Source organism: Berghia stephanieae, chromosome 4 (assembly GCF_034508935.2).
Source record: "Berghia stephanieae isolate SIO BIC M18660-M18661 chromosome 4, UCSD_Bste_1.3, whole genome shotgun sequence".
Taxonomy (NCBI): Eukaryota; Metazoa; Mollusca; class Gastropoda; order Nudibranchia; family Aeolidiidae; genus Berghia; species Berghia stephanieae.
Window position 1 is genome coordinate 41,929,320 of NC_088363.1, and position 25,286 is coordinate 41,954,605.

Genomic DNA, 25,286 nt, shown 5'->3' on the forward strand with positions numbered 1-25,286 from the left:
TTGTTACTTGTTATGGTGATGATGGCGATAATGACGCTCTGGGCCCGTTTTTATGAACGTGGACTAGCGCTTAGTCTTTGATTTTAGCCAAGGACTTGAAAAAATCGAATTATATGTGAGCTGACCAAATATTTCCCAGACTAAAATCACGTCACCTTCAGACTAAGTTTGATTAAGTTTTAGTCATTTATTGCTGAGGCCGGACTTTAAGCTTAGTCTGAGACTAGTTTTCTAGGATACGTAATATCGTCGATAAACTATTTTTAGATAGAGAGAGCTTCGATTCGGAAGGAAAATACTTCGGTTACGAATGACAAAGGCAAAAGGTGTCCTGCTGGTATTGTCACTACTTTTTAAAAAATGTAAGATATGCTAGACCTTCGAAAGTACAATTTTTTTGTGAGTAAAAACTAGGGAAAAAACCCAGAATCTAATCGGTTAGCAGGTTGCAAATGAACGGAAACTCGAAGTGGAAGGGTTCGCTTCAAAGAACAACCAAAAAAAAAACAAAAAAAAAAACAAACAAACAAAAAACAAAACAAAAAAAAACAAAACAAACGACTAGAAAGTATAGTGGAGACAAAAATTATTCTGTTGGCATGACACTGACTGGAATAATGTGATTCGTCAGAACACATTTTCCGTTGTTTTTTTTTGTTTTTTTTTTTAAGTTCAATTTGTTTGATTTTCACTGACACTTTCATTGGCCTAAATTTATAATTGACAGTCGACCATGGGCATCATTGTTGTCTGATCAGTCGACAGTCAATATCACGTGATTTCATTAATCACGGCAAAAGTAAGTTCAATTATGAAACGGAACGGAGGTGTTGCTAATTTCTTCTTTGGAAATCTTTTGCGTTGAAAATATCAAGGCTGGTGTCTTACTTGCCATTGTGTACTAGAGAGCTTGATGTTACAAGCACAAAATAGCTGAATTAGGCACTGTCCTAACAACGCCCACTTCTCGGCAAGAGCCTCGCTAGTCAGAGACTAGAAAACGTTCATGAAATCCCACTTTTTAGTCACCTGTTCCGCCTCCGCTTAAGGCTAGCAAATCATTTACTAGACTAGTAAATAACTAAATCTAGTCTGCTTACATAAAATTGGGCCCTGGTGGTGGTAGTCGATGTTGTGGTGATAGTAGTTAGTAGTGCTAGTGGTGGTGGTAGCAGTGATGATGCTGTTAATTTTGTTGTTTTTGTGATGGTCGTGATTGAAATGATGATCACTGATTGAAATGATGATGATGATGATGGTGGTGGTGGTGGTGGTGGTAGTTACAAAGCTGATGCATTGGTGATGTTGATAGTGATAATAAGAATAATGTGGTGGGGACGATAACGACCATAATTTACTTGTAGTGGTGGTGTCAATGATCAAGAAGCTGAAGTGATAACATTGAAGGCAATGGTGACGCTATAGTGTACGCCTGTGATATTGGTATTTAAAATGATTGTTTTCTGGAGTGGTGGTGGCTGACATGATAGTTATGCTTTTGCTAGTGGTGGCAATAGTTGATATGACCATGGTAATGGTAGGTATAATGCTGTGGTAGTGATGTTGATGGTGGTGCTGATACGTATGATATTGTGCAAATGATGGTGGTATCGATTCTGATGGTAATGAGGCTGTTGTAAAAGTGCTTGTGGTAGTGATTATTGTCTGTGATGGTGATGGTTTTTAAATTGATGTGGATCGACGTGCACTTATTTTCAGGTCTGATAACCCATTTCCTTATTGGCTCATTGTTGTAATGGAAATCTAAAAAAAAAAAAAGACGCAAAATAGTGTCCATTATACAACAATGTTAAAGTAGGCCGAAAAGTGGGTTCGGATGTCAGACCTTCGTATTTGTACACGTCGATGGGGATGATTTGTTAACCTACAACGCAGCACAAATCCCTTTCGAAATGGTATTCTGCCATCCCACTATAATACAATAAGTCGAATGCTTGGCAGGTCTGTATCACTGCGTACATAGACACAAGTTAGTATTAGTAATATCTATTGAGTTACCACATTGAGTGGTGATAAGCCAAATTACACATCTGGAATACAACATTTGCATACAAAGTTGTTTGAATACAGAATTATTGAGAAAAATCGTGTATTTTTTCTTGTAACCATTGTTTAAAATATATAAAGCTTATTATGTATATATTTCCGTGTTTTTATTTTTCAAATTTTAACTAAAGTTAGAAATATATTTTTGGCCAGTAATCTTAGCTTTATCAGACGTTAGAGACGTTTCTAATATTGGTGTTGTTATCTATAGACCCCTACCCAGATCAAAATAACAATCCCAACACCCCTGATAACATGACCCATTGTTCTGAGTTTAAGAACATAGGCAAATTATTGTTCTTAGGCCGAACTGGGCTTTTATGTTCTGTATCATCCTATTTCATCCAGTTTCAACCCATAGACATTTCAAAGCCCAGCCCGTTGACATTCTAACTTCTCGTCAGGGCAAAAGTGGATACCAAATACTTAATAGTATTAGCTAACGAATGAAGTACTGAAAATATTGAGGACTTGGTATTAGTGTCCTTTATTAATCTTTAATATATTTGACATCGTAAATGTAGATTAGATTACATGCAACGTTGTGCTTTCGGCTTTGGAATTAATTTGCGTGTTGTAAAGCCGCTAAATTCCATACCGTCTATACCATTACCTCGTTCACTGCCACTAACTCATTGAATTCTCCGTGAATTAAATCTACAATTCTGTTATACAGCTCGTCTACTCAAGACGGTACAACTTATAACAAAATTTTCTGAAGTTAAAGGACATGTATCGACATTGTTCAAATAAATGAAAAATCTTGGCTAAATTCAAGCCAATATTGATGGCCCTCACTGAATTATCAAGATTATAATATTTAAAAAAAACTGCTTCTTAAGAGATACGTTGATGTTATTGGGCTGCTTATATTACTATGACTAATATAATATTTTTGACAATTTTAATACTAGTCATTTAAAACAAATAGTTATTGAGTGTTAAACCACTATCATAGATAGAAAACATGTAATAAAGGCAACCCCCCCCCCCCCGACACACACACACACATACACACAAAAAATATTTATTTTTAAAGAAGAAGAAGAAAAAAAATACCCCCCACCACAAAAAAAAAAGAAAGAAAAGAAAAAAAGAAAAGAATACCTGACGAATCTTCCTCTGTGCCCAACCAACCCAAACTTTCGAGCAGGCATTTGAATAGGATACTTGCCAAAAGGAGAACACGAAAATAGTTCCTAATAAGGAAACGATCACCATTCTGGAAAAAAATCCCAGAAGAAAACCAAAATAAACAAAAACAACCCCCCCCCCCCCCCCAACAGAAAACAAAAAAACACCCCCCCCCCCACACACACACACACAAAACTAACACATACACGCACACACACACCTACACACATACACTCCACTGATTATTTGACTCACTAACAAAAATTTAAGACGATACGGATATATCATGTAATTACGTAGAATCGAATCTATCTCAGTACAAACAGAAACGGAATAGTGCCCAGCTGTAGTGTGAAGTACGAATAGTGCAAGCAACACTATTTGTCCTTACGGACGGCAATGGCGGTTGATGCTATTCGACCTTAAGATGATATAATATAAAAATAGATAAATAAACAGATGATATCGATAGATAGATGAATAGTATCGATATATATTTAAATAAATATATGATATCGATAGACAGACAGACAGACAGACAGACAGACAGACAGATAGATAGATAGATAGATAGATAGATAGATAGATAGATAGATAGATAGATAGATAGATAGATAGAGAAATAGATAGATATTCCTTACCCATCCATATCGGTACATCTGGACAAATCCCACGAGGACGATGGCCAGAATTGGAGCACCAACCATCATCCAGCCCAGGGCTTCTGCCCAATCAGGAAGGGATGCACCACCGTAGCCAGCGCTCTCATACTGCCAGGCGGATACAGCTATGATGAACTGGTAGAAATAGAAAGAGGGAATTAGTACATATCGTCGTCTGATTAGGATAAATCACTTGTTCTTTGGATTCGTACAATATTTTTTAATCGAGGTTTTACATTGCGTAAAACATGCCCAAAGTGCAACCAAGCACCACAAGATGCAAACCACCTCGTACTAGATTGCCCAGAGAAAATACTAGAAGGGGGATTTGAAACCATCAACAAATGTGATGATGACTTCCGAACCTGGATTGATACCTTGAACATAGAAGTGTAGCCGAACGATACTACTACTACTATTGCGTAATAGCCGCGAAATGAACTCAATGCCCTTTACAAGGAGTTCCAAGCCATCAGCATTACTAATCCTGTTAGGAAAAGACTCCCGTTATTTAAAAAATAAATAAATAAATCCAGCAGGATATGGTGATATTATGCTGCTGGAAGATGTGGACTATGAACAGAAGTGAACAAAAATTAATAGTACAGCTTCGAAACAGAACTTAATACCAAACACGAACGTTTTCGTCTTAAAACGCTCCTTCAGTCATTAACAAAAATTATAAAAAATATTAATATATCACTTACAATCCAGCAGACGGCAGAGACATATTTGGAGTGGTTGTTCGCATGTGCGGCTATGTGGTCTAGTGGTATGTCACTCGCTTTCGGATTGGAAGGTCCTGGGTTCGAGCCTCGCTCGGCGCATAGTCCTTGGAAATGGGTCTTTACTCCTATTCTCTCACCGTACTGTAAAATGAGTACCTGGCCGTAAATAGCGTTGTCTATGTCTGAAAAAATGTAATATCGCCTAACATGCGTCATGTCTCGTTCTACATGTTACGTGTTGCTGTTGGTCAAGGACCCATGTAAAGCGCTTTGAGCACGTTTAATGGTTATTGCGCTATATAAAAGCTCAAGGTTATTTTTGTTTGTTTTCTTTTAACTGGATTGAAATCTCAAGGAGGATGAGTCCAGTAGCTCAACAAGAGGTATTATACTTACAATAATGGCCAACGGGGTGATGACGAGCCAGTTCGCCAACCAATAGATCTTGGGTCTGAATCCGACCATCATTTTGATGTCTTCACGGAACCTTCCAACACCTGAATAGATTGAGGTAAACAATATATGAAATAAGCTGTTCGTTATTTTTCTTCTTCATCGAAAATTTCAGCCATATTCAATATTCATAAACGAGTAGAAATTTTATCCCCATAACCTTGACAATAGATTTTTCGAGGTGTGGAATCATGAAAAAAAATATCAGATGGTAAATTAAATTTTCATTTTCAAATTATTCCATTTCGTTTTTCATAGTTTTGGCCCGAATACCTCGTCAGTGGGAGACTGTATTTTCAAGTTCGTGCTATTAGCAGTACAGAATCGGAAATTGTCAAATCCTTACCTTACGCCATGGGCAGGAGGGGACGAACTTTTACTTTCAGTGTGTATAATTCAAAATTATTTAGAATTGATGAGCTCAAATCAATTTCACTCGTACAAGATAGAGATGTAATCACTATACAAATTAGTACGAGGTACTCAATATAGACATTTGTACGATGTACTCAATATACACATTAGTACGATGTACTTACTATACGCATAAGTACGATGTACTCGCTATACACATTAGTCATTAGTACCATGCATTATATACACATTGGTACGATGTATTCAACATACACACGATGTACTCAATGCACACATTAGTATTGTGATAAAATGTGAGTAAAGAGCTATCACCAAAATCTCAACATTGTCGCTCTCCATAAAGGGCGTCGAGCCAGGAAGTTACAGGTCAGAATATAAGCCCACACATACGTTCTAGTCTTTCTGATTGTCGAAAGCATCACGCATACAGACACACACACACACACACACACACATACACATACACACACAATTATTCCAGTGACGTCAATTACAAAGAATGTATATGAAAATAAGCGGAAAAGGCCTCACCATAGACGTAGCACAAACAGATAAGCTCAGCAAGGGCCACCACCATCAAGTTATAGCTACCACTGTAATTATTCATCAAAGTCAAGACACGCATACCTCCCTGTGGATGGAACCGGACATCGTCGCTACTTATACCGTCTTCAGTTAAAATAAATATACCAAAGTGCCTACTCGTCAGTGATGACGAACTGACACAATCGCCTATTCGTCAGTCCTGACAAATACCCCCTGACAAAGACATGAATTAAAAAACAAACAAAAAATTCGCCAGAGAACTTGTCCTTCAATATCCATCAATTTAGATGACCCTTATTTTGGCAAAGGTGATACCGATAGCTCAGTAGGTAGAGCATTCGTGTCACACGCAAAGGGACCGAGATCGATCCCGGGTGCAGTCGAGATTTTTTTCTGATCCCCTATCTACCCAGCAGTGAATGGTTAGCTGGGTTTGTTAAAACTGGCGTAAAGAACTTTGCGATAGACTAGCGTCCTATCCAACGGAGAGCAAGAAATTGCTATTGTCCGCTATAGAAACCGGGATAAACTCTAGCTCCATTATTATGCCTCGACACAATACCAGTTAACCGTCGTGCTTTGAACCCCCCCCCCCCAAAAAAAAGAACCCAAAAAAAACATAATAAAAATCTGGCCTGAAAACTCGTCCTTCAAATATCGATTGATTTAAATGACCCTCGTGTTGGCAAAAACACTAAACCTTTGAAAGTTTTTGCCAAGATATGAGTCATTCAGAGTCACAGCACAAGACTGAAAGGCTAGAGCTCAGCAGCTGGAGGCTGGCTAGAATAAGTGAATATTATATTCATTTTACACCGGTAGATTATATTGCTATGTATAGTAAAATAAAGGGAGTAAAATGACTCTTATAAAAGAAGATAATTTTAACGCCATTTACATGTATTGTTAATCATTCGTTGCAGTCAGGTGCTGTACCAAACAATTGCAAAGTTGCTCATGTCAAACCCCTTTTGAAAAAACCTGATCTAGATAAAGAGAACTTTAAAAAACTATCGCCCTGTCTCTAATCGTCCTTTTCTCTCTAATTCTTAGAAAACTTTGTTTTGAAACAATTACTGTCTCATCTTAAAAATAATTGTCTTGAAGAATAATTTCAGTCGGCTTATAGGCAACATCATTCGACGGGAACCGCACTTGTTAGGGTTGTTAATGATCTCCTCTTTGTTATAGACAATGGTCCATTTCTTTGCTGAATTTGCTTGACCTATCGTCTGCTTTTGATACTATTGATCGCAATCTTCTCCTCAACGTCTTGAAATTACTTATGGCGTGTCTGGTGCAGCGCTTGATTGGTTTAGGTTTTATTTGTTTAATCGTAAGCAGATTATTATGGTAGATGAATATAGATCTGAGGAAATCATTCTTGATTGTGGGGTTCCTCAAGGTTCAGTACTTGGACCCGTTCTTTTTGTTCTGTACGTTGGCCCCCTGTTAAAATCATCAGAAGTTTCGGTCTGTCTTACCATCAATACTCTGATGATACGTAATTGTACTTCGTTTCCAATACGAGAAATTTACAAGAAGAATCAGCCGATAGTAAGAATTGTATCCAAAGTGTTAAGAAATGGATGAATGAGAACAGACTGAAACTGAATGGTGATAAGACGAAGGTGCTGTATGTGGGGAACAGGAAGTGGAAAAGTGAAACAGATTTGAAACTGGGGGATGCCTCCATTCAAATTGTTGACAAAGTGAAAAACCTTGGTACATTCTTAGACTCTGGACTGTAGATGGAGCATCAGGTTAATAATTTGGCTAGATCTCTCTTTTTCCAACTAAAAAAGATTGCTTCCATTAGACGGTTCATATCTGAGGATGTGACCAAACACCTGGTTGTGTCCCTCGTACTATCGAAATTGGATTATTGTAATGCTCTGTTGTTTGGCGTTTCGCAATATAATCTGAGACGTCTTCAGATTGTCCAAAACAGCGCTGCCAGACTAGTATTCATGAAGCGTAGGTGCGATTTTGCCGGACCTCTACTTCATGACCTGCATTGGCTGCCTGTTGAGACAAGGATTAAATTCAAAGCTTGTGTTTCAACTAATTGAAATATATTCAAAACCCCGACCCTTGCGTTCGGCCAGTGATTCTACCAAACTAGTTGTCCATCGAATACGGGAAAATGCTGGAATGAGATCCTTTTCTCATTTCTGACCCTCTGTTTGGAACGCCTTACCATAGAGCATTCGTGAAAAAAAATTTTGTCTATTTTTAAACGTTCGTTTAAAACATTTCTGTTTCGATTTTAGTAGATGGTATGAGAAGCGAGATAGGTCTGGTTTGTGTTGTGTTGTGTGTGTGTGTGTGTGTGTGTGTGTATGTGTGTGTGTGTGTGTGCTTATGTGTGTAAATGATTATGTTTCAGCCAAAGTAATTTTTTAGTTTAAGCGCTTAGAGTCTGGTGTCTCGGAGTTATAGCGCTATTTATTATTATACAAAACAAAGTTAATGAGGTATCGGCCTTTGGCCTTCTTCCGGTAATCAAGAAAAGGCAATATTACATTGGCATTTAGTTAAAACATTATAATGCCTATAATACCTATACCTATAATACCTATATTTTCCTATAAAGTTTTAACTATAATGCCAATGTAATAGTACATATTTCCTTTTCTTACCCCAAGAAGGTCAAAGGGCGAACGTCATTTACTTTGTTTTGTATCTTTTATACGAGTCATTTTTACTCCCTTTATTTTACTATACATTTTACTGACTCATTTAATACACCTCTAGATTTTCATTGTTGTTGTTGTTGTTGTTGTTGTTGTTGTTGTTGTTGTTGTTAAGTTTATATAAGTATAAGATGAAATTCTATTTTTAGACTAATACTCACGTGGGTTGTTTGGGGAATTCCCAGCAAGAAGCCAATGATACACAGGAGGAGGGTGAAATGAGTCTTGTATTTTCGGAGAGTTTGGGGGAACAAGTCGGATATGGCCGAAATGACGGTCTCCATCATAGCAAACTGGACGGACAAACAGAAAGATTTTATTGAACCAAAAGTAATATGAGCGTTTATATATTATATCAGGCATGCATGCTCCGTAGCCTATTGTACGGCAGTGGATCCAGGACAACATATGCCAGAATGGAGAACCGCCTGGAAAACTTCCACATTCGCTATCAACGACGAATTCTCGGCATCAGTTGGCAGGATAGACTCACCAGCAATGCAGTGCTAGAAAGAGCTAACTCCCTCAGTATGCATCTCATGCTCTGCCAGCGACGTTTGCGATGGCTTGGTCACGTACACAGGATGGACGACTGGACGCATACCCAAAGACATCATGTACGGTAAACTAGTTTCTGGACGGCAACCAAACGGCAGTCCAGCTCTGCGTTTCTATGATGTCTGCAAACGAGACATGAAACTGACAGGCATCAACTCAAACACGTGGGTATCGCTTGCTGACGACCGCAGCGGCTGGAGATATGCGGTGACCGAGGGAGTGAAGAAAGATGAGGAGAGGAGAAAAAAGAAGTTTGAGGAGAGGAGAGAAAGGAGGAAAGAAAGGCAGCAGAACCAGGCACCAAAGACACAGCCAAACTACGTGTGCAGCAACTGCGGTAGAGACTGTCATGCAAGGATCGTTCTGCTGAGTCACACCCGTCACTGCTCTCAACAAGACTGATGACACCAAAGCCATACAGGGCGCAAACCATCGTCTCCTGAGACGGAAGGATGCCTACTAGAATTAGTAACAGTAGTAGTAGTAGTAGTAGTAGTAGTAGTAGTAGTAGTAGTAGTAGTAGTAGTAGTAGTAGTAGTAGTAGTAGGAGTAGCAGTAGTAACAGTAGTAGTAGTAGTAGTAGTAGTAGTAAAGTAGTAGTAGTAGTAGTAGTAGTAGTAGTAGTAGTAGTAGTAGTAGTAGTAGTAGTAGTAGTAGTAGTAGTAGTAGTAGTAGTAGTAGTAGTAGTAGTAGTAGTAGTAGTAGTAGTAGTAGTAGTGCGACTATGTGGTCCAGTGGCATGACACCCGCGCATAGTTTAGTCCTTGGAAATGCTCTTTACTGCAGTCTTTCACCGTACTCAGGTGTGAATGAGTATCTGGCCTTTAACAGCGTTAGCTCTGTCGGGAAAAATGTACTATCGCCAAACAGACGTCATGTTTCGTTCTATATATTACGTGTTGCTGTTGTCAAAGGCCCTTTGTAAAGCGCTTTGAGCATGTTTATTGGATATTGCGCTATATAAATGCCCACGTTTTTTAGAAGGGGGGGGGGGTGTTTGTTTTTTAGTAGTAGTAGTAGTAGTAGTAGTAGTAGTAGTAGTAGTAGTAGTAGTAGTAGTAGTAGTAGTAGTAGTAGTAGTAGTAGTAGTAGTGGTGATGGTGATGATGATGATGATGATGATGATGATGATGATGATGATGATGATGATGATGATGATGATGATGATGATGATGATGATGATGATGATGATGATGATGATGATAATGATAAAGAATATCAATTATAAAGAAAATCACCCACCTGACTGTCCAAACCCAAGGTGAGAATCATGAAGAAAAACAGCAAGGCCCAGACAGCTGATGCCGGTAGACGGGCGATTCCATCGGGATATGCTACGAAAGCCAGACCAGGACCTAGGGGTGGGGTTCCAGAGAGACATATTGTCACTTAAAACAGACCGGCCTAGTACTACGAAAATTCGTAGAAATACGACTTTTTGGCTCCAGCTACAGAGCTGCATAGGTCTATTTGACTAAATATTCATGTGTTAGCTCGACTCAATAAATTGTGTTGAAAAGGAAAGTCTAGCTTCTCAGAACCTATATTCAGGACTTTGGTTCATTTTAGATCATGCTGAGAGCAAATTGTTTATTTCTAAAACTATTTAAAGTGAATTTTTCTTCTTTTCCCTTGGAAACTACGGATTTTTGAAATTTCATGTTGGCAATTCTGCTTAAACGTAAGCAAAAAAATTAGCTTTTATATAGCCCAATATCCACTAAAAGTGCTCAAAGAGCTTTACAAGGGGTCCCTGACCAACAGCAACATTTAACATGTAGGACGGGACATGACGCCTGTTAGGCGATATAACATTTTTTATCGGACAGAGACAACGATGTTAACAGCCAGATACTCATTTTACACCTGAGTACCTGCTTTCGGATCGGAAGGTCTTGGGTTCGAGCCTCGCTCGGCTCATAGTTGAGTCCTTGGAAAATGCTCTTTACTCACATTTTCTCACCGTACTAAGGTGTAAAATGAGTACCAAGCCATTAACAGCGTTGTCTCTGTCGTAAAAAAATTGTAAGATCGTCATGTCTCGTTCTTCATGTAGTAATAGTAGTAGAGTAGTAGTAGTAATAGTAGTAGTAGTAGTAGTAGTAGTAGTAGTAGTAGTAGTAGTAGTAGTAGTAGTAGTAGTAGTAGTAGTAGTAGTAGGAGTAGTAGTAGTAGTAGTAGTAGTAGTAGTAGTAATAGTAGTAGTAGTAGTAGTGCGACTATGTGGTCCAGTGGCATGACACCCACGCATAGTTTAGTCCTTGGACTTCCATATCCTTGCGTCATACGACATTTTGCTGTTGGTTAGGGACCCCTTGTAAAGCGCTTTGAGCACATTAAGGGGATATAGCACTATATAAAAGCTCAAGTTAGAACAATCACTCTTACAATATCCCTCACTTCCTTGTAGCCAGGTGTTCTTCACTCACACCCGAGTCGAGTGGTGTCATGCGTGCAAAGAACATTCATTATCCAATTAAACAAAGCTTTGTAACCCATCTGGTCACTGAACTTACCCTATAGATAGTATGCGCTTGGCTAAGAAGCTCATAACATTGCCATCCGGAAGTATAACGGACCAACACACAAAACTGTGTGTATCCATGAACATTTATAGTCGGGTTAATACAGTTCAGTGAGCATTACTCATAAACGCGGATGGCAAAAAACAATAACAAAGACACGAGTGACGTCATCTTCGAACTATCTATAGATAGTATGCGCTTGGCTAAGAAGTTCATAACATTATTTATTATTATTTTTAAGTGTTTTACGGCGCTTGCAACACATTAAGGTTATATCAGCGCCAGTAAAAAGGAAGAAAATGGGATAGTAAAAAGTTCTAGAATTACAATTAAAGCACCCAAGAAAAAGTAAGACAAAGGGGAACTAGGAACAAATAGGGATCAGATGTAGATTCCAAGAGCATACCACCAACGTACTTAGTTTGAGATCACCTATAAGTCTCATCCGGACACAAGCACAAAATCCAACAAAGAGGAATACACTCAAATGCTATTATACATTAAAAATAACAAATATAATAATACATAACAGAGAGATGATTTACAAGGAAAAATTATCATCTCCCAAAACAATAACTATGCATTTGACTGTTTCCCTCCCAGCCAGGACTCCAACCAGGGCCAGGACAAAACCAAGTAACCTCATTCCAAGACAAAGACAGAAAGCATGTTGGAAAACAGATATAAGGGGATAGAAGACACAGTATGTACCTTCCTGCCCGCTATGGGAGGTCAGGATCCCCACCCAGAAGTTCATAACATTGACATCCGGAAGTATAACGGACCAACACATAAAACTATGTGTAATCATGAACTTTTATAGTCTGGATAATACCGTTTAGTGAGTATTACTTATAAACGTGGATGGCAAAAAAAACAATAACAAAGACCAGCGTGACATCAAATTCATTCTATCTATATCGTTTGATTTTTTTACAAGATCTTCACACAGAACAACAGCTAAGCAACCGATGCCACTACTACCAGCTTCGCCATCAATCTGTTTACCTGATTGAGCCACGTCTTCGACGGCTTGGTTGGTCTCGTGTGCCATGTGACCCAGCAGCGCGAAGATGGCGAACCCGGCAAAGATGGAGGTGCCGCAGTTGACAAAGGCTACGATGATGGAGTCTCTGTAGCAGTTGTTCTTGAACTTGTTGTAGGAGGACATGGTGAGAAGACCTCCGAACCCAACGCCCAGGGAGTAGAAGATTTGCGTGGCTGCGTCGTTCCAAATCTGGAGGGAAGGGGATGTTCAAAAGTAAATGAATGTGAATTTTTATGTAATACGTTTCCATATCCTTGCTTAATGCAATTTGCAATATTACATATATTACACCAGCAGGCCACACGGAACCATATTTTCCATTTCATGCAGTCACGGTCGTATGTTAGGCGCCCTTTGTAAAAACACTCACGCAATATCCATCGTGGACCATTGTCTTTAACATTCGAAACAGAAGCACATGCGAAATATCAACCCCTTACACACACACACACACACACAGACACACACACACACACACACACACACATACGCACAAGCACGCACACAAAAACATACAAAAACGCAAAAATAAAGTCAATCTATTTATTTCCATGGAAGACTCTCTACAACAAGAACATAAACACAGCATCCTAACCAAATATCAAAGACCAAATATGGTGAAACAGCCTCATTGTCATCGGCCACATTGCTTATGGTTAATTCTGATATTATTACTGCCCTTATTAACTCTAAAGACTGCAGTAATTAAGTACTATAATATCATATATATATATATATATATATATATATATATATTATATATATATAATATATATAATATATATGCTCGATATATATATATATCTGTATATATATATATATATATATATATATATATATATATATATATATATCCCTCTCTCTAAAATTCTCCCATCTGTGAATTTATCCTATTCAGAGAAAGTATAAAAGTTGATTTAACTTCCCCTTTACCTCCTTCTCTCCCTCTCCCACATCTCCCTTCTTACCTTGGCGTCAGTGAGTTTGTCCCATTCAGGGATAACATAAAAGTTAATTCCATCCTCGTATCCCTCCAGGGTGAGTCCACGAACCAGCAGAACAATCAAAATGACGTAGGGGAACGTGGCTGTAAAGTACACCACCTGTGGAGTGTTTGGTGTAAACCTCATCGGTAAACAAGAATATCATATCGTGTCTAAACATGTAAACTGTTGTGTATAGTTCAGTGTAAAATGAAAATATTTCTTTTTACTCTCTAATTGTTTAGTGTCTAGAGCCTGCTGTCTGTGGAGATTGGCATGTTGTTATTGTCATCCATAGTTTTTTTATTATTAAACAAAGAAGTCCTCAAAATATGTTTTATATAAATTAAGCTTTTATATAGCGCAATATCCACTGAACGTGAACAAAGTGATTTACAGGGGGTACCTGGCCAACAGCAATATTTAACAGGTAGGAAAGGACATGACGCCTGTTAAGTAGTGCGGGGCGGTCCTTGGCAAGCTTAAGGACCACGGTCCTACGGTCCTTGGGAAATGAAGACCGCAAGGACCGGTCCTAGGACCGGTCCTTTTCGACATTGAACATTCCTGAGAGACTGTTGGAAATTCGAACCGGTTTGACCTTTGAGACCATGGGATCGTTCATTCTTGAACCGTTAAAGACCGCTACACGATGAAAACCGTGGTCTACAGGAGTAAAACACACGGAGTAGTCACACTCATTTCAAATTGTAACCTAATTAGAGAAGAGGGGTGATGCCTTCTTTATTTGCTCACCGTACTTCATTGTTACTTCGATAATTTAATAAAATTTGAAATTTATCCCCATTAACGGAGATAATGGCATCGCCCAAGGCGTTGATCGAGTTGTTCGTGGCGTTGATACACACACGCAACTCCTACCCCCCCCCCCACCCCCCACACACACACACACACACACATTAGAGGGCAGCGAGCATTGAAGAGTAAGAGAGAGACGTGAAGTTATAATAAGAGGGGGTGGATGAGGTAATAAGAGGGGTCGATGGTGACTTTTCGCCAGATCTAACAAACTCAGCTACCCATTCATTGCTGAGTAGACAGGGATTCAGAAAAAAATCGACTGCACCCGGGATCGATCTCTGGCCCTTTGCGTATAAAGAGAGTGCTCTATCAACTGAGCTATCGGGGTCCCCAAATATTCTATTGGACTTTTTTAAAATTCAGACGTTATAACTGGGTTTTTTGGAAGGAAGAAACTAATGAAACTCATATTATTTGATTAGTAAAAACACCAACGAAATTTTAATATTATTGTATTATTTTAAATGACAACACTGCGATAGAAAGGAGTGGTGACAAGAGATGGACAAAAGAAAACAAAAAATCGGATTTGCTACTTGCTAGGTTCGACACACACACACACACACACACACACACACACACAAACACACACATCTTTAGTAGTCACATACATTTCAAACAATAACCCATTAGAGAAGAGGGGTCATGCCTTCACCATAGATCATTGTCATTGTGATCATTATGGTGTAGTAAATTTTGAAATTTACCCCGTATAATGGAATCGTCCAAGGCGTGGGCCTCCTGTTCCCCCCATCTCACACACGAAAGGGCGGTTTGCGGAGTGGAGGTTGGTGGTCGTCTGCCTGTATGGTCGTCTGTGTCGTTTAGTGTATGGCAAAGGGGGGTGGGTGCGATTAATTAAGTGGGATAGGTGGTGATTGGTGGAAGATAGGCAACCGAAGCAACGAATCGCTGGGGCAGGGTTGCCAGTTTGGCATTTTAAATGCCAGATTCCAAAAATCTGGCATTTTTGAAAACCGTTTGGCATTAGAAAAATCATTTGGCATTTGGCATTTTCATTTGGCATTTTCTTTTCTTGTATATTATACTTCAAATGACACCTTTTCTTAATTATTTCTAAACGCGTAAAAACAAACATCTTCACATTTCTTTTTCATTCTTAAAATCCAACCGTGGTGTAGTGGTTTAGCACTCCACTTAGTAGTCAGTAGGTAAATAATTACCCCAACAGGAAATTTAGTATAATTCAAAAAAAAAAAAAACAAAAAAAAAATAAAAGAAAAAGAAAAGAAAACACGCAAGCCACCAGGATATGGTAGTAAATTGTCTATCAAAAGTGAGTAATTTTCTTAGTGGGGGTGGGAGTCAACAGACTTTGGCATCTTTTTGAGTGTTTTGGCATTTTTTGAGTCTTCCCCTGGCATTTTGTTGAAAAATAATCTGGCAACCTTGCGCTGGGGAAGTTGTAGGCTATGGCGCGAGACCGTAGGACCGTGGTCCTTGCAAGGACCGCCCCGCACTAGTTGAAAGGTGATAAGAAGTGAGGACCGCCGCCGATCTTCCCCTATGGGACCGGTCTTCGGTTCACAGCTAAAAGACCGTCGGACCTCGGTCTAGACCGGTCATCAGCGCGGCACTAATGTTAGGTGATATTCATTTTTTTCGGGCAGAGACAACGGCCAGGTACTCATTTTAAACCTGAGTACGATGAGACAATGTGAGTAAAGAGCCTTCTCCAAGGACTCAACTATGCGCCGAGCGAGGTTCGAACCCAGGACCTTCCGATCCGAAAGCGAGTGTCATACCACTAGACCACATAGCCGTTTTATATAGAGTGTAAAGTGAACAGGTGTGACCATTTTAATCTTGAGATATCCTGAAGTAAAATTAGCTAGGTGTTAATATACGATTTCTGACCGAAATCAAAATTCTAATGACCAGAAGCAGACACTTTGTAAACTGAGTTTTAGTTCTGGGGTCAATATAATTCCTGATGTCGGTCAGGCATCTTATATTATGGTTCAGACATCTTAATTAATACTATCTATATAATTGATAACTTGTATCTATGCATAAAAGTTAACCAGAGCATTTAAAGGTTTGTAGAACCTATTAGCTCTTAAACGATACGATACGGTACGGAATAATGAAAAAACAAACAACAAAAACAGAAAAAACTATATGATCTATCTCAAACATGAACCAAATACGTAGCAAAAACATATGTTACATGTCATTGTCCGAATGGAACAAAATGGTATTTAATTGTCAAAGGCAGAGATCGTTCACATCTCGGGCAACATCTTCTCCATCCCTGCCCAAATATGGACAACACACAGGAGCATTCGATACAAATGAACATATGGAAAAAAACATCAATATTCGATAACATGGAAGAACACAAGGTTAAAGGTCTCTGGATTAGCAGCAACAACACAATGACAACAAACAAACAAACGTCTTCTACCTTCCCAGAGGTCTTGATTCCTTTCATCAGGCATCCAAATATAAGCATCCAGGCCAGAAAGAGAGTCAGACACAACTTGACGCTGATGTCTCCAAGGTCACCAATATCCTCAGAATGTTGAATTCGTAGAACGTAACGTCTGGGGGAACACAGAAAATCAATTGACTCAATGACCTATTAGAGCAAAACATTTTACCCATTGTCCCAAAACGGGACTATGTCGGGGTAATCTAGATGGTAACAATTTATTAGTTGAATGTTGTTGGCGGGGGGGGGGGGGGGTTGTTGGTTTGGGGGGGGGGGGGGTTGTTGATTTTTGTTGTTGCGTTTTTGTTGATTGTTTTTTCATTATTATGAATAAATCGACTTCAAGTCTCTTTGCATGTGAATCGAGCGCTCCACCAACTGAGCTATCTCACTTTAGCGTTGAATTCAACATTAAACATTAGGTTCAACCCGACTTAATACAGTATTGAGACGAATACTAACAAATTATGATAAGGGCAGGCAGATCAACTTACTCAAAATACTCCTCGGAGGGTGATGTATACTTGTATTTACAGTCGGCGAATTTAGAGTAACCTTCAATCTCTTTGTTCGTCAAGTTAAAAAAACCGGTGACACTGCTGTATTTCTTTATCAGGCCGTCCCAAAACGTTTCATACATTTCACTGGTGTCGCTGGTAGCCGAGTAGTCCTTGTAGGAAGACTTGACGAATTTCATCTTCACACAATCCTCTTTGTAAAGGTCGCCTATAGAAAGAGTATCGAAAAATAAAAGTCCCTTTATTCATCCGTAAGGTGAGATTTGTATCTGTGGTATTTTCAAGGAAAGACTGAAATGATCTAGGCGTCAGCCGCAGTGCAGCGACGAAAAGTGAGCTTGGCAAATTTCACATATAACGAAGGTCAATGGCACTCGGTAACTTATGTGTACGAGGCAAAGACCATACCACTGTGTTACGCTACCACTTAAAAAAATACTAGCTGAAACAAAAAAAATGTAAAATCAAAATATGACAAGCGCAAAAGAAAAATATGAAAAACGAAAAAGAGAGTCAAAGAGGAATCGCGTTGGATTGGATACACTCTCAGAAAGGAATCATCAAATGTAGCCAGACAGGTTATATATTGGAACCCTCAGAGTAGAAGTAAGGTCGGAAGACCCAGGGAAGCACGGAGAAGATCGATGGACACAGAAGAGAAAGAGATAGGACTGGGCCCCAACTGAAGCAGATGACCCAGAATCGAGTACGCTGCAGAAGTACGGTTGCAGCCCTATATATTGTGCTAACAGGGCCTTAGAGGATTAAGTAAGTAAGACGAAGATGGCTTGAGCACACTATATCAAATACCACAAGGCAGGATCTGACCTGAAATCCGCAGGGTACGAGAAAAAGAGGGGCGACCAAGAAACGGCCTGTGGGGTAAATTCATGGAAGGTTTGAAGACGGAAGCAGTTATTGTAGGTTTGTTTTTTGTTTGTTTGTTTTTGTTTTTTCTTTATTTTTTTAATGGTTTAACGACCCCTTTTTACGACAAATTTAGGTCATTTCAGCGCCAGTAAAAAGTAAGAAAAGTAAGACAACGGGGAAGTTCAAATAAGGAACAGATGTAGATTTCAAGAGCATATTATCACTCTACCTAGTTTTGAATCAGCTAACAGTCTTATACAAACTCAAGCACAGGATACCACTAAGAGGAATACATTCAAATGTTTAAGCACAGTTATATATTCAACATAAAAAAGTATATTAATAGATAGCAAAGAAATGATTTACAAGAAAAATATATCTCCCAAAACTGATACTACACAATTTACGGTTTCTCCCTCAGCCAAGGACTCCGGCAAGGTTCAAGACAAAACCAAGTGATCCCATTCCAAGTCAAAGACAGAAAGCAAGTTGGAAAACAAATTTAGGGAGATATAAGACACAGTAAGTGACCTCCTGTCCACCATGGGAGGTCAAAGGACCCGGCCCAGACAGAAGCCTTTAAATGGAATGAAGCAAGAGGAGATGGCACAGAGCTGGACACAATGGATGGGATTTAGTGATGACCTGTGCTCCAGATTTAAAGATTAAAGTAAGTATCTAATTTTGCAGATTGAAATGAATACACTACATACATTTCACAACACTTTTGACAAGTTTTGAGTCATTCTGATTAATTACAAAGCTTTCTTCTTCAATGTCGCCTTCTGTCGGAACCTCTAAGCGCTTTACACCACTCAAATTTAAATGAACAATAAGAAAAAAACAGACACGAGTAAAAATATTTTGTAATATTAAAATTAGACTCGGGAGATAATTACAAATAAATGTTTCGAGAGAAAAACGACATCAGACTTTTCTTGAATATTACACAACCACTGGAGTTATTGTTTTCCACCTAAAATAAAATGAACGGCAATGTGCTTAATGGCTAGAGCCCAAAAACAATCATGAAAGAAACGAGGAAAAATTTGAAATCAGTTGTATCAAAACCTTTTTGAAAATGGCCTAGAAGTGATATATAAAATTATAGAATAGTTTATTGGGACCATTTGTTTACTCCTTTGCAATTGCAAAGGCTTTTTTTTTTAAATATGATATCTGCAAGGATTTTCTTTTATCCACTTTTTCTTTCTGATTCTTAGTTATTCACAACTGTTTCATGGTTTTCTCGGAAGGACTTTGCGTTCCACCAATTGTCGCATTTTTTCCGAGGGGAGGTCATCGTCAAGATTGACGAAGGACACAAACATGGAGTAGATGGCGTAGGCGATGATTCTTAGTTTTTCATAACTGTTTGTTAGTTTAGATAGAAGATTTATACAACTAGGAGATGTTCAACAAGCAGTCTTTGTGTGCATAACTGAAGATCAGAAATTCATCTTTGAGTCTAGATGATAGATTAGGTTCTAAAGTTGTGTCTCCACAAGACGTTGCTTCTTTTCTTAACTCTCTCATTTACGCGCCATTTTCAGAATTTTCCCTGAAACTGCACACCCACCCAACACACAAATATTTTTTTTCTACTCAACCAGAATAGTAACAAGTACATTCCATACATATAATTGTCCAGTGTCTAATTTTTATCGCTAGAACAAAATATATTCTTTGTAATTTGTGATGTATAAAAATATCAGAATGAGAAAACTGTTGGTTGCATCGTAACAACTGTGACGATTTTCCTATGGATGGTAAGGAGAGGATTAATACAGGCAATGGCCTCGCTTTTTCGTGCACGATGTATATAATCACGTCGAATGATAACTTACTCCACAGCAAATCCATCTTTTGGGAAAGGTTGTATTTGGAATCAGACAGGTCAGGGAATGCAGTGTCTCGGCAGGTCTTTGTGTTCCACCAACTGCCGCAGTTTTCCCAGGGGAGGTCATCGTCGAGGTTGACGAAGGACACAAACATGTAGTAGATCGCGTAGGCGATGATGACGTTGTAGTAAACACTGACCACAGCGCTGATGATGACCATGGCATAGCCGATACCTGAAATATAAGGAGAAAAAAATGTGGTCAATCGTTTATAAACAGTATTGTGTAGAAGTGACCCCTCTGCTTAAAATTGACTTTTAAGCACGGTAAAACATATAATAATATTTGTGTTAAAGTCTAAGTGCACATATTGGTAGGTCTGACAACCAAATGCAGTTTTATGGGCCTGTTTTAACATTGTTGTAATTGACATTTCTTTTACGTTTTTTTTTAGAGTATTTCCATTATAAAAATGAGCCATAACAATTTGGGTTATCAGACTTGTGAATAAGTACACGTCGGTTAAAGTAATAATAAATTGCGCTAGCATTAAAGGGCATATTCCTGTTTGAGGACTCTATGCGCTTTACAATAACACCTCGAGAATAAAAAGAAACATGAAAGCATGACATACAAATATTAGAAACAGGTCTATATATATATTATATATATATGCAAGTAATTATATATATATATATATATATATATATATATATATATAATATATATATATATATATATATATATTAAAAATCCAATGCAAAACATATCACACGTAACAGGGACATAAATAGATACATTAACATTGTATAATAAGTTGAAATATTAGGTGTGATTATTTAAAACCAAATTATCATGTAGGGGCTATAAAAATATAATTATGTCACAACATTTCTTGATTTCTTAATGATCAAATCTTATTGTATGCAATAAAAATATTTTAAAAAGTAAATGCCGTAGTGAAAGAAAGTGAGGTTTGTGTCCCAAACATCAAAAAATAAATTGTCCTTATTCTGATCATTTCGATTCTGTAACGTATTTTTGTTAATCAAGTCTATTCCGATATAATGCCAGATCAACACTCACTCACTCAATCCTCTCCTGCTAGCACACGAGGCGATGCAAAAAATCTCCACCTGGTCCTGTCAGGAGCTATCTTTGGGACCATCTCGAGGGACAGACCTCTCTGTTTTAAGTCCCTCTCTACGGTACGTCCCCAAGTCTCCTTGGGGCGGCCTCGCTTCCTCTTTTCTTGGGGTGTCCATCGCAGAGCCTTTCTTATCGGTGTTTCATCAGGTCTGTGGCAGACATGCCCCAACCATTGCCATCTTGTCCTTTTAATGAGACTGTCCAGAGACTCCACTTCAGCTCTCGCTCTCAGGTCCTTATTTGAGATTGTGTTTGGCCAGAAAATCTTGAAGATTCTTCGGAAACATTTGTTTTGGAATACTTCAAGTTTCTGGCTGCTACTCTCTGTGATCTCCCAACATTCTGATCCATAGAGCAAAACGCTCTATGGAAGATACTTAGGCATTATGGTATTCCACAGAAAATTGTTAACATTATCCAGATCAACACGGCGAGTCACAAATTTTGCAATTGCATTGTGTAAATTAGACAAATGCGACCCATCGTCTCCAAATGGTTTTATGTCTGGATACAGTTCAATAGGTGAAAAATGAATTTATAGCCAGAAATAGGGGACCTGTGCCAAAATTCAAACGATTGTTCACCAAATAATAATAATAATAATAAAATAATAATAATAATAATAATAATAATAATAATAATAATAATAATAATAAAAATAATATAATGATAATGATAATAATAATAATAATAATAATAATAATAATAATAATAATAATAATAATAATAATAATAATAATAATAATAATAATAATAATAATAATAATAATAATAATAATAATAATAATAATAATAATAATATAATCATAATCATAATCATAATCATAATAATAAAATAATAATAATAATAATAATAATAATAATAAATAATAATAATAATAATAATAATAATAATAATAATAATAATAATAATAATAATAATAATAATATTAATGATGATGATAATGATGATGGTGATAAGAAGAAGAAGAAGAAGAAGAAGAAGAATGTAATTTATTCATATAGAGCCTATTCCTTACAATAATATAGCTCTAGACGCAAAATATACCTGGCATACATTATACATTGTATGGTCCAATTTTGTGGGATGTTTTAGCTTTAAATAAGATTGTTCTGTGGCTATAAGATATTAGATTTCTACTTTGAAAATAGGGATATATAAGGCCATTTAAATATGCAGGGATTGGCTGTTTAGTGTTTTATAGACAATGGAACATATTTTTTAGGTGAAGCGTTTCTCAATAGGCAACCAGTTCAACTCTCTAAGGAGGTCAGAAGTAGATGATTATTTATCTTTATTTCAAAACTAGTCTAGCAGCGTTGTTTTGTGCAACTTTAAGATATGCGTGGCTGGCTCAGAAAACCCGGAAAGATGCGCAAATTTCATAAATTGAGTTATGTATACAATGGTGTAGACCACATCTTTCTGATCATTTACTACTTTAAATTGTCATTCTATATCGATTAGGACCCAAGTTATGAATATTTTTCTGAAAAAAAAATTGTTGCAATGGGAAACACTTTCTCTTCGATTCGATTTTGGCTCATATCTCAAATCGAAGCTTGCCGCATCTTCCCGAGTTTTCTCAGCAAGCCTCACATATATGATGTTTCCGGGTTTGTTTTTTTCATTTACCCATAACTTGTAGGAGGTCATCCAGTTCTTAACATCAGCGATACAACTCTCATATAAAATGGGCAGCATCGATTTTACATTACTATCTGTGCACGACGTTCAGATCTGCGTATCGTTGACATCCATCATGCGAATCAAAGAGGGACCCATAATGATCTCACAATATACGGTGGTAAAAGCAAACAAAGTAAATATCATAATGGCCGATTAGCTATATCATTGTTTGACTGACCTGTAAAGAGTGGGGCCATTTTCCAAACGGTGATGGGTCCCTCCGAGGCAAACTGTCCAACGGCCAGTTCCAAGAAGAACAGAGGCAAACCGGCAATGATCAACATGACCACGTAAGGCAGCAAGAATGAAGCTGTGAAAAAAAAACATGACTGCGTAAGGCGGTAGTAAGGCGTCTCTGTAAAAAATGACTACATAAGACAGCACGATGAAGGCTGAAGAAAAACATGACAACGTAAAGCAGCAGGAATGAGGTCGTGGAAAAACATGACTACGTAAGGTAGCAGGAAGGAGGCTGTGGGGACTATCATTACATAAGGCAACAGGAAGGAGGTCGTGGACTACATAAGGCAACAGGAAGGAGGTCGTGGAAAACATGACTTTATAAGGCAACAGGAAGGAGGTCGTGGAAAACATGACTATATAAGGCAGCAGGAAGAAAGCTGTGGAAAAACATGACTATGTGAGGCAGCAAGAAGGAGACTGTAAAAAAACCACGACTGAGTTAGGCGGTAGGAACGAGGCGGTGGAAAATCAGCAAATGTTGAAACATACAAACATAACACAGATTATTTTAATGAAAATACTTTGGTAAAGAAAAGGGGATTTTTAACTGATTTTTTTTTTTGGAGGGGGAGGTGGCTGATTTCTCTTCCAAGGTTTGGGTTTTATTTGTTTGTACCTTGTTTTTTGTTTTGTAATTTGTTTTTTGTTTTTTGCGTGTTTTTTTTCTTTTTTTTTTTTTTTTTTTTGGTTTTGCTTTGTCAGTTGTTTTGTGGGGGTGGGGTTGATTTGTTTTGGTTTTTTTGTTTTGTTTTGTTTTTTGTATTTTTTAGGGTGAGGGGGAGGTGGTACACAAGATTAATTTTCTCTTTTCTCCAATCCTACCAACCATAATAATTTCACCGTTCATTTGGACACCAACGTATCAGGGGAGTATTACTGTGAAATTGACTCGAAAGTCATGTTTCAGAGGGTTTTCTCCCTTGCTATTGTGACTTTTTTGTTTGTTTGTTTCGTTTATTTTCCTATTGAAATTCCTGAGAGACCGAGAACCGTCAAAATCAATATATATATCTCAACAATGGTATTTTTAAAGGATAGTTTTAACATATTAGTAGTAGACAGGCTCCATTTTGTTTGTTCGTTGTGTGTAGTTATTGTTGTTTTTTGTTTTGTTTTTAGTTGTGTGACTAAGAGATTTTAGTGTGTCTATAAAAAGATAAAGATATAAGATAAAGTGAGAAATGAACGAATCCGAAGGTTGACTGAAGTGAAGAATGTATCAATAAAGATGAGAGAAGATAGATTGAAATGGTTCGGACATGTAAAGAGACGAGAGAGGGAGGGTGTGGGAAGTAAAGTATTGGACTTAAAAATAGCGGGAAAGAGGAAAAAGGGACGCCCAAAGATTAGATGGTGGAATAAGGTAAATGATGATATGAAAGAACTGGGCCTGGAGGAAGATGATGCGCGAACCGAGATGAATGGAGATGTAGCATTCATTATGGCAACCCTGCAAAATGCGGGATTAGCTGAAAGAAGAAGAAGTGTGTCTATGTGGTCCTGTAGTATGACACTCGCTTTCGGATCGGAAGGTCCTGGGTTCGAACCTCGCTCCGCGCATTGTTTAGTACTTGAAAAAGGCTCTTTACTCAAATTCTCTCACCGTACTCAGTTGTAAAACGAGTACCTGGTCGTCAACAGCGTTGTTTCTGTCTGAAAACAAATTGCAATATCGCCTACGTGTTAAGTGTTCCTGTTGGTCCGGGACCCCTTGTAAAGCTATTAAAGTACATTTAGTTGTTATTGCGCTATATAAAAGCTCAAGATTTTGGGGGGTTTTATTTGTTTTTAGTTATGTGACTAAGAGATTTTAGACAGGTTTTTGTTTTATATAGTGATATTCTTTATTGGTCGTGATATATGTAATAACATACTTTATGTTGATGGTTCTTCTCCTTGTCATCATCATGTATGTTTTAATCT

At 38.0% G+C, this 25,286-nt stretch overlaps 1 protein-coding gene across 2 annotated transcripts in view; it reads right to left on the reverse strand.

Annotated features, from left to right (window-relative positions):
- Positions 1 to 25,286, reverse strand: part of LOC144970599 (sodium-dependent proline transporter-like) — a 67,486-nt gene that overhangs the window by 9,941 nt on the left and 32,259 nt on the right. For both annotated transcript variants that reach the window (XM_078910390.1, XM_078910388.1), the window contains exons 3-13: positions 23,299 to 23,430; positions 20,288 to 20,515; positions 17,547 to 17,778; positions 17,026 to 17,164; positions 13,761 to 13,895; positions 12,753 to 12,981; positions 10,462 to 10,574; positions 8,823 to 8,954; positions 5,951 to 6,050; positions 4,988 to 5,088; positions 3,843 to 3,998 (exon numbers count right to left, since the gene is read on the reverse strand). In XM_078910390.1, coding sequence (XP_078766516.1) covers positions 3,843 to 3,998; positions 4,988 to 5,088; positions 5,951 to 6,050; positions 8,823 to 8,954; positions 10,462 to 10,574; positions 12,753 to 12,981; positions 13,761 to 13,895; positions 17,026 to 17,164; positions 17,547 to 17,778; positions 20,288 to 20,515; positions 23,299 to 23,430 — 1,697 coding nt within the window. The remainder of the gene's footprint in view (positions 1 to 3,842; positions 3,999 to 4,987; positions 5,089 to 5,950; positions 6,051 to 8,822; positions 8,955 to 10,461; positions 10,575 to 12,752; positions 12,982 to 13,760; positions 13,896 to 17,025; positions 17,165 to 17,546; positions 17,779 to 20,287; positions 20,516 to 23,298; positions 23,431 to 25,286) is intronic.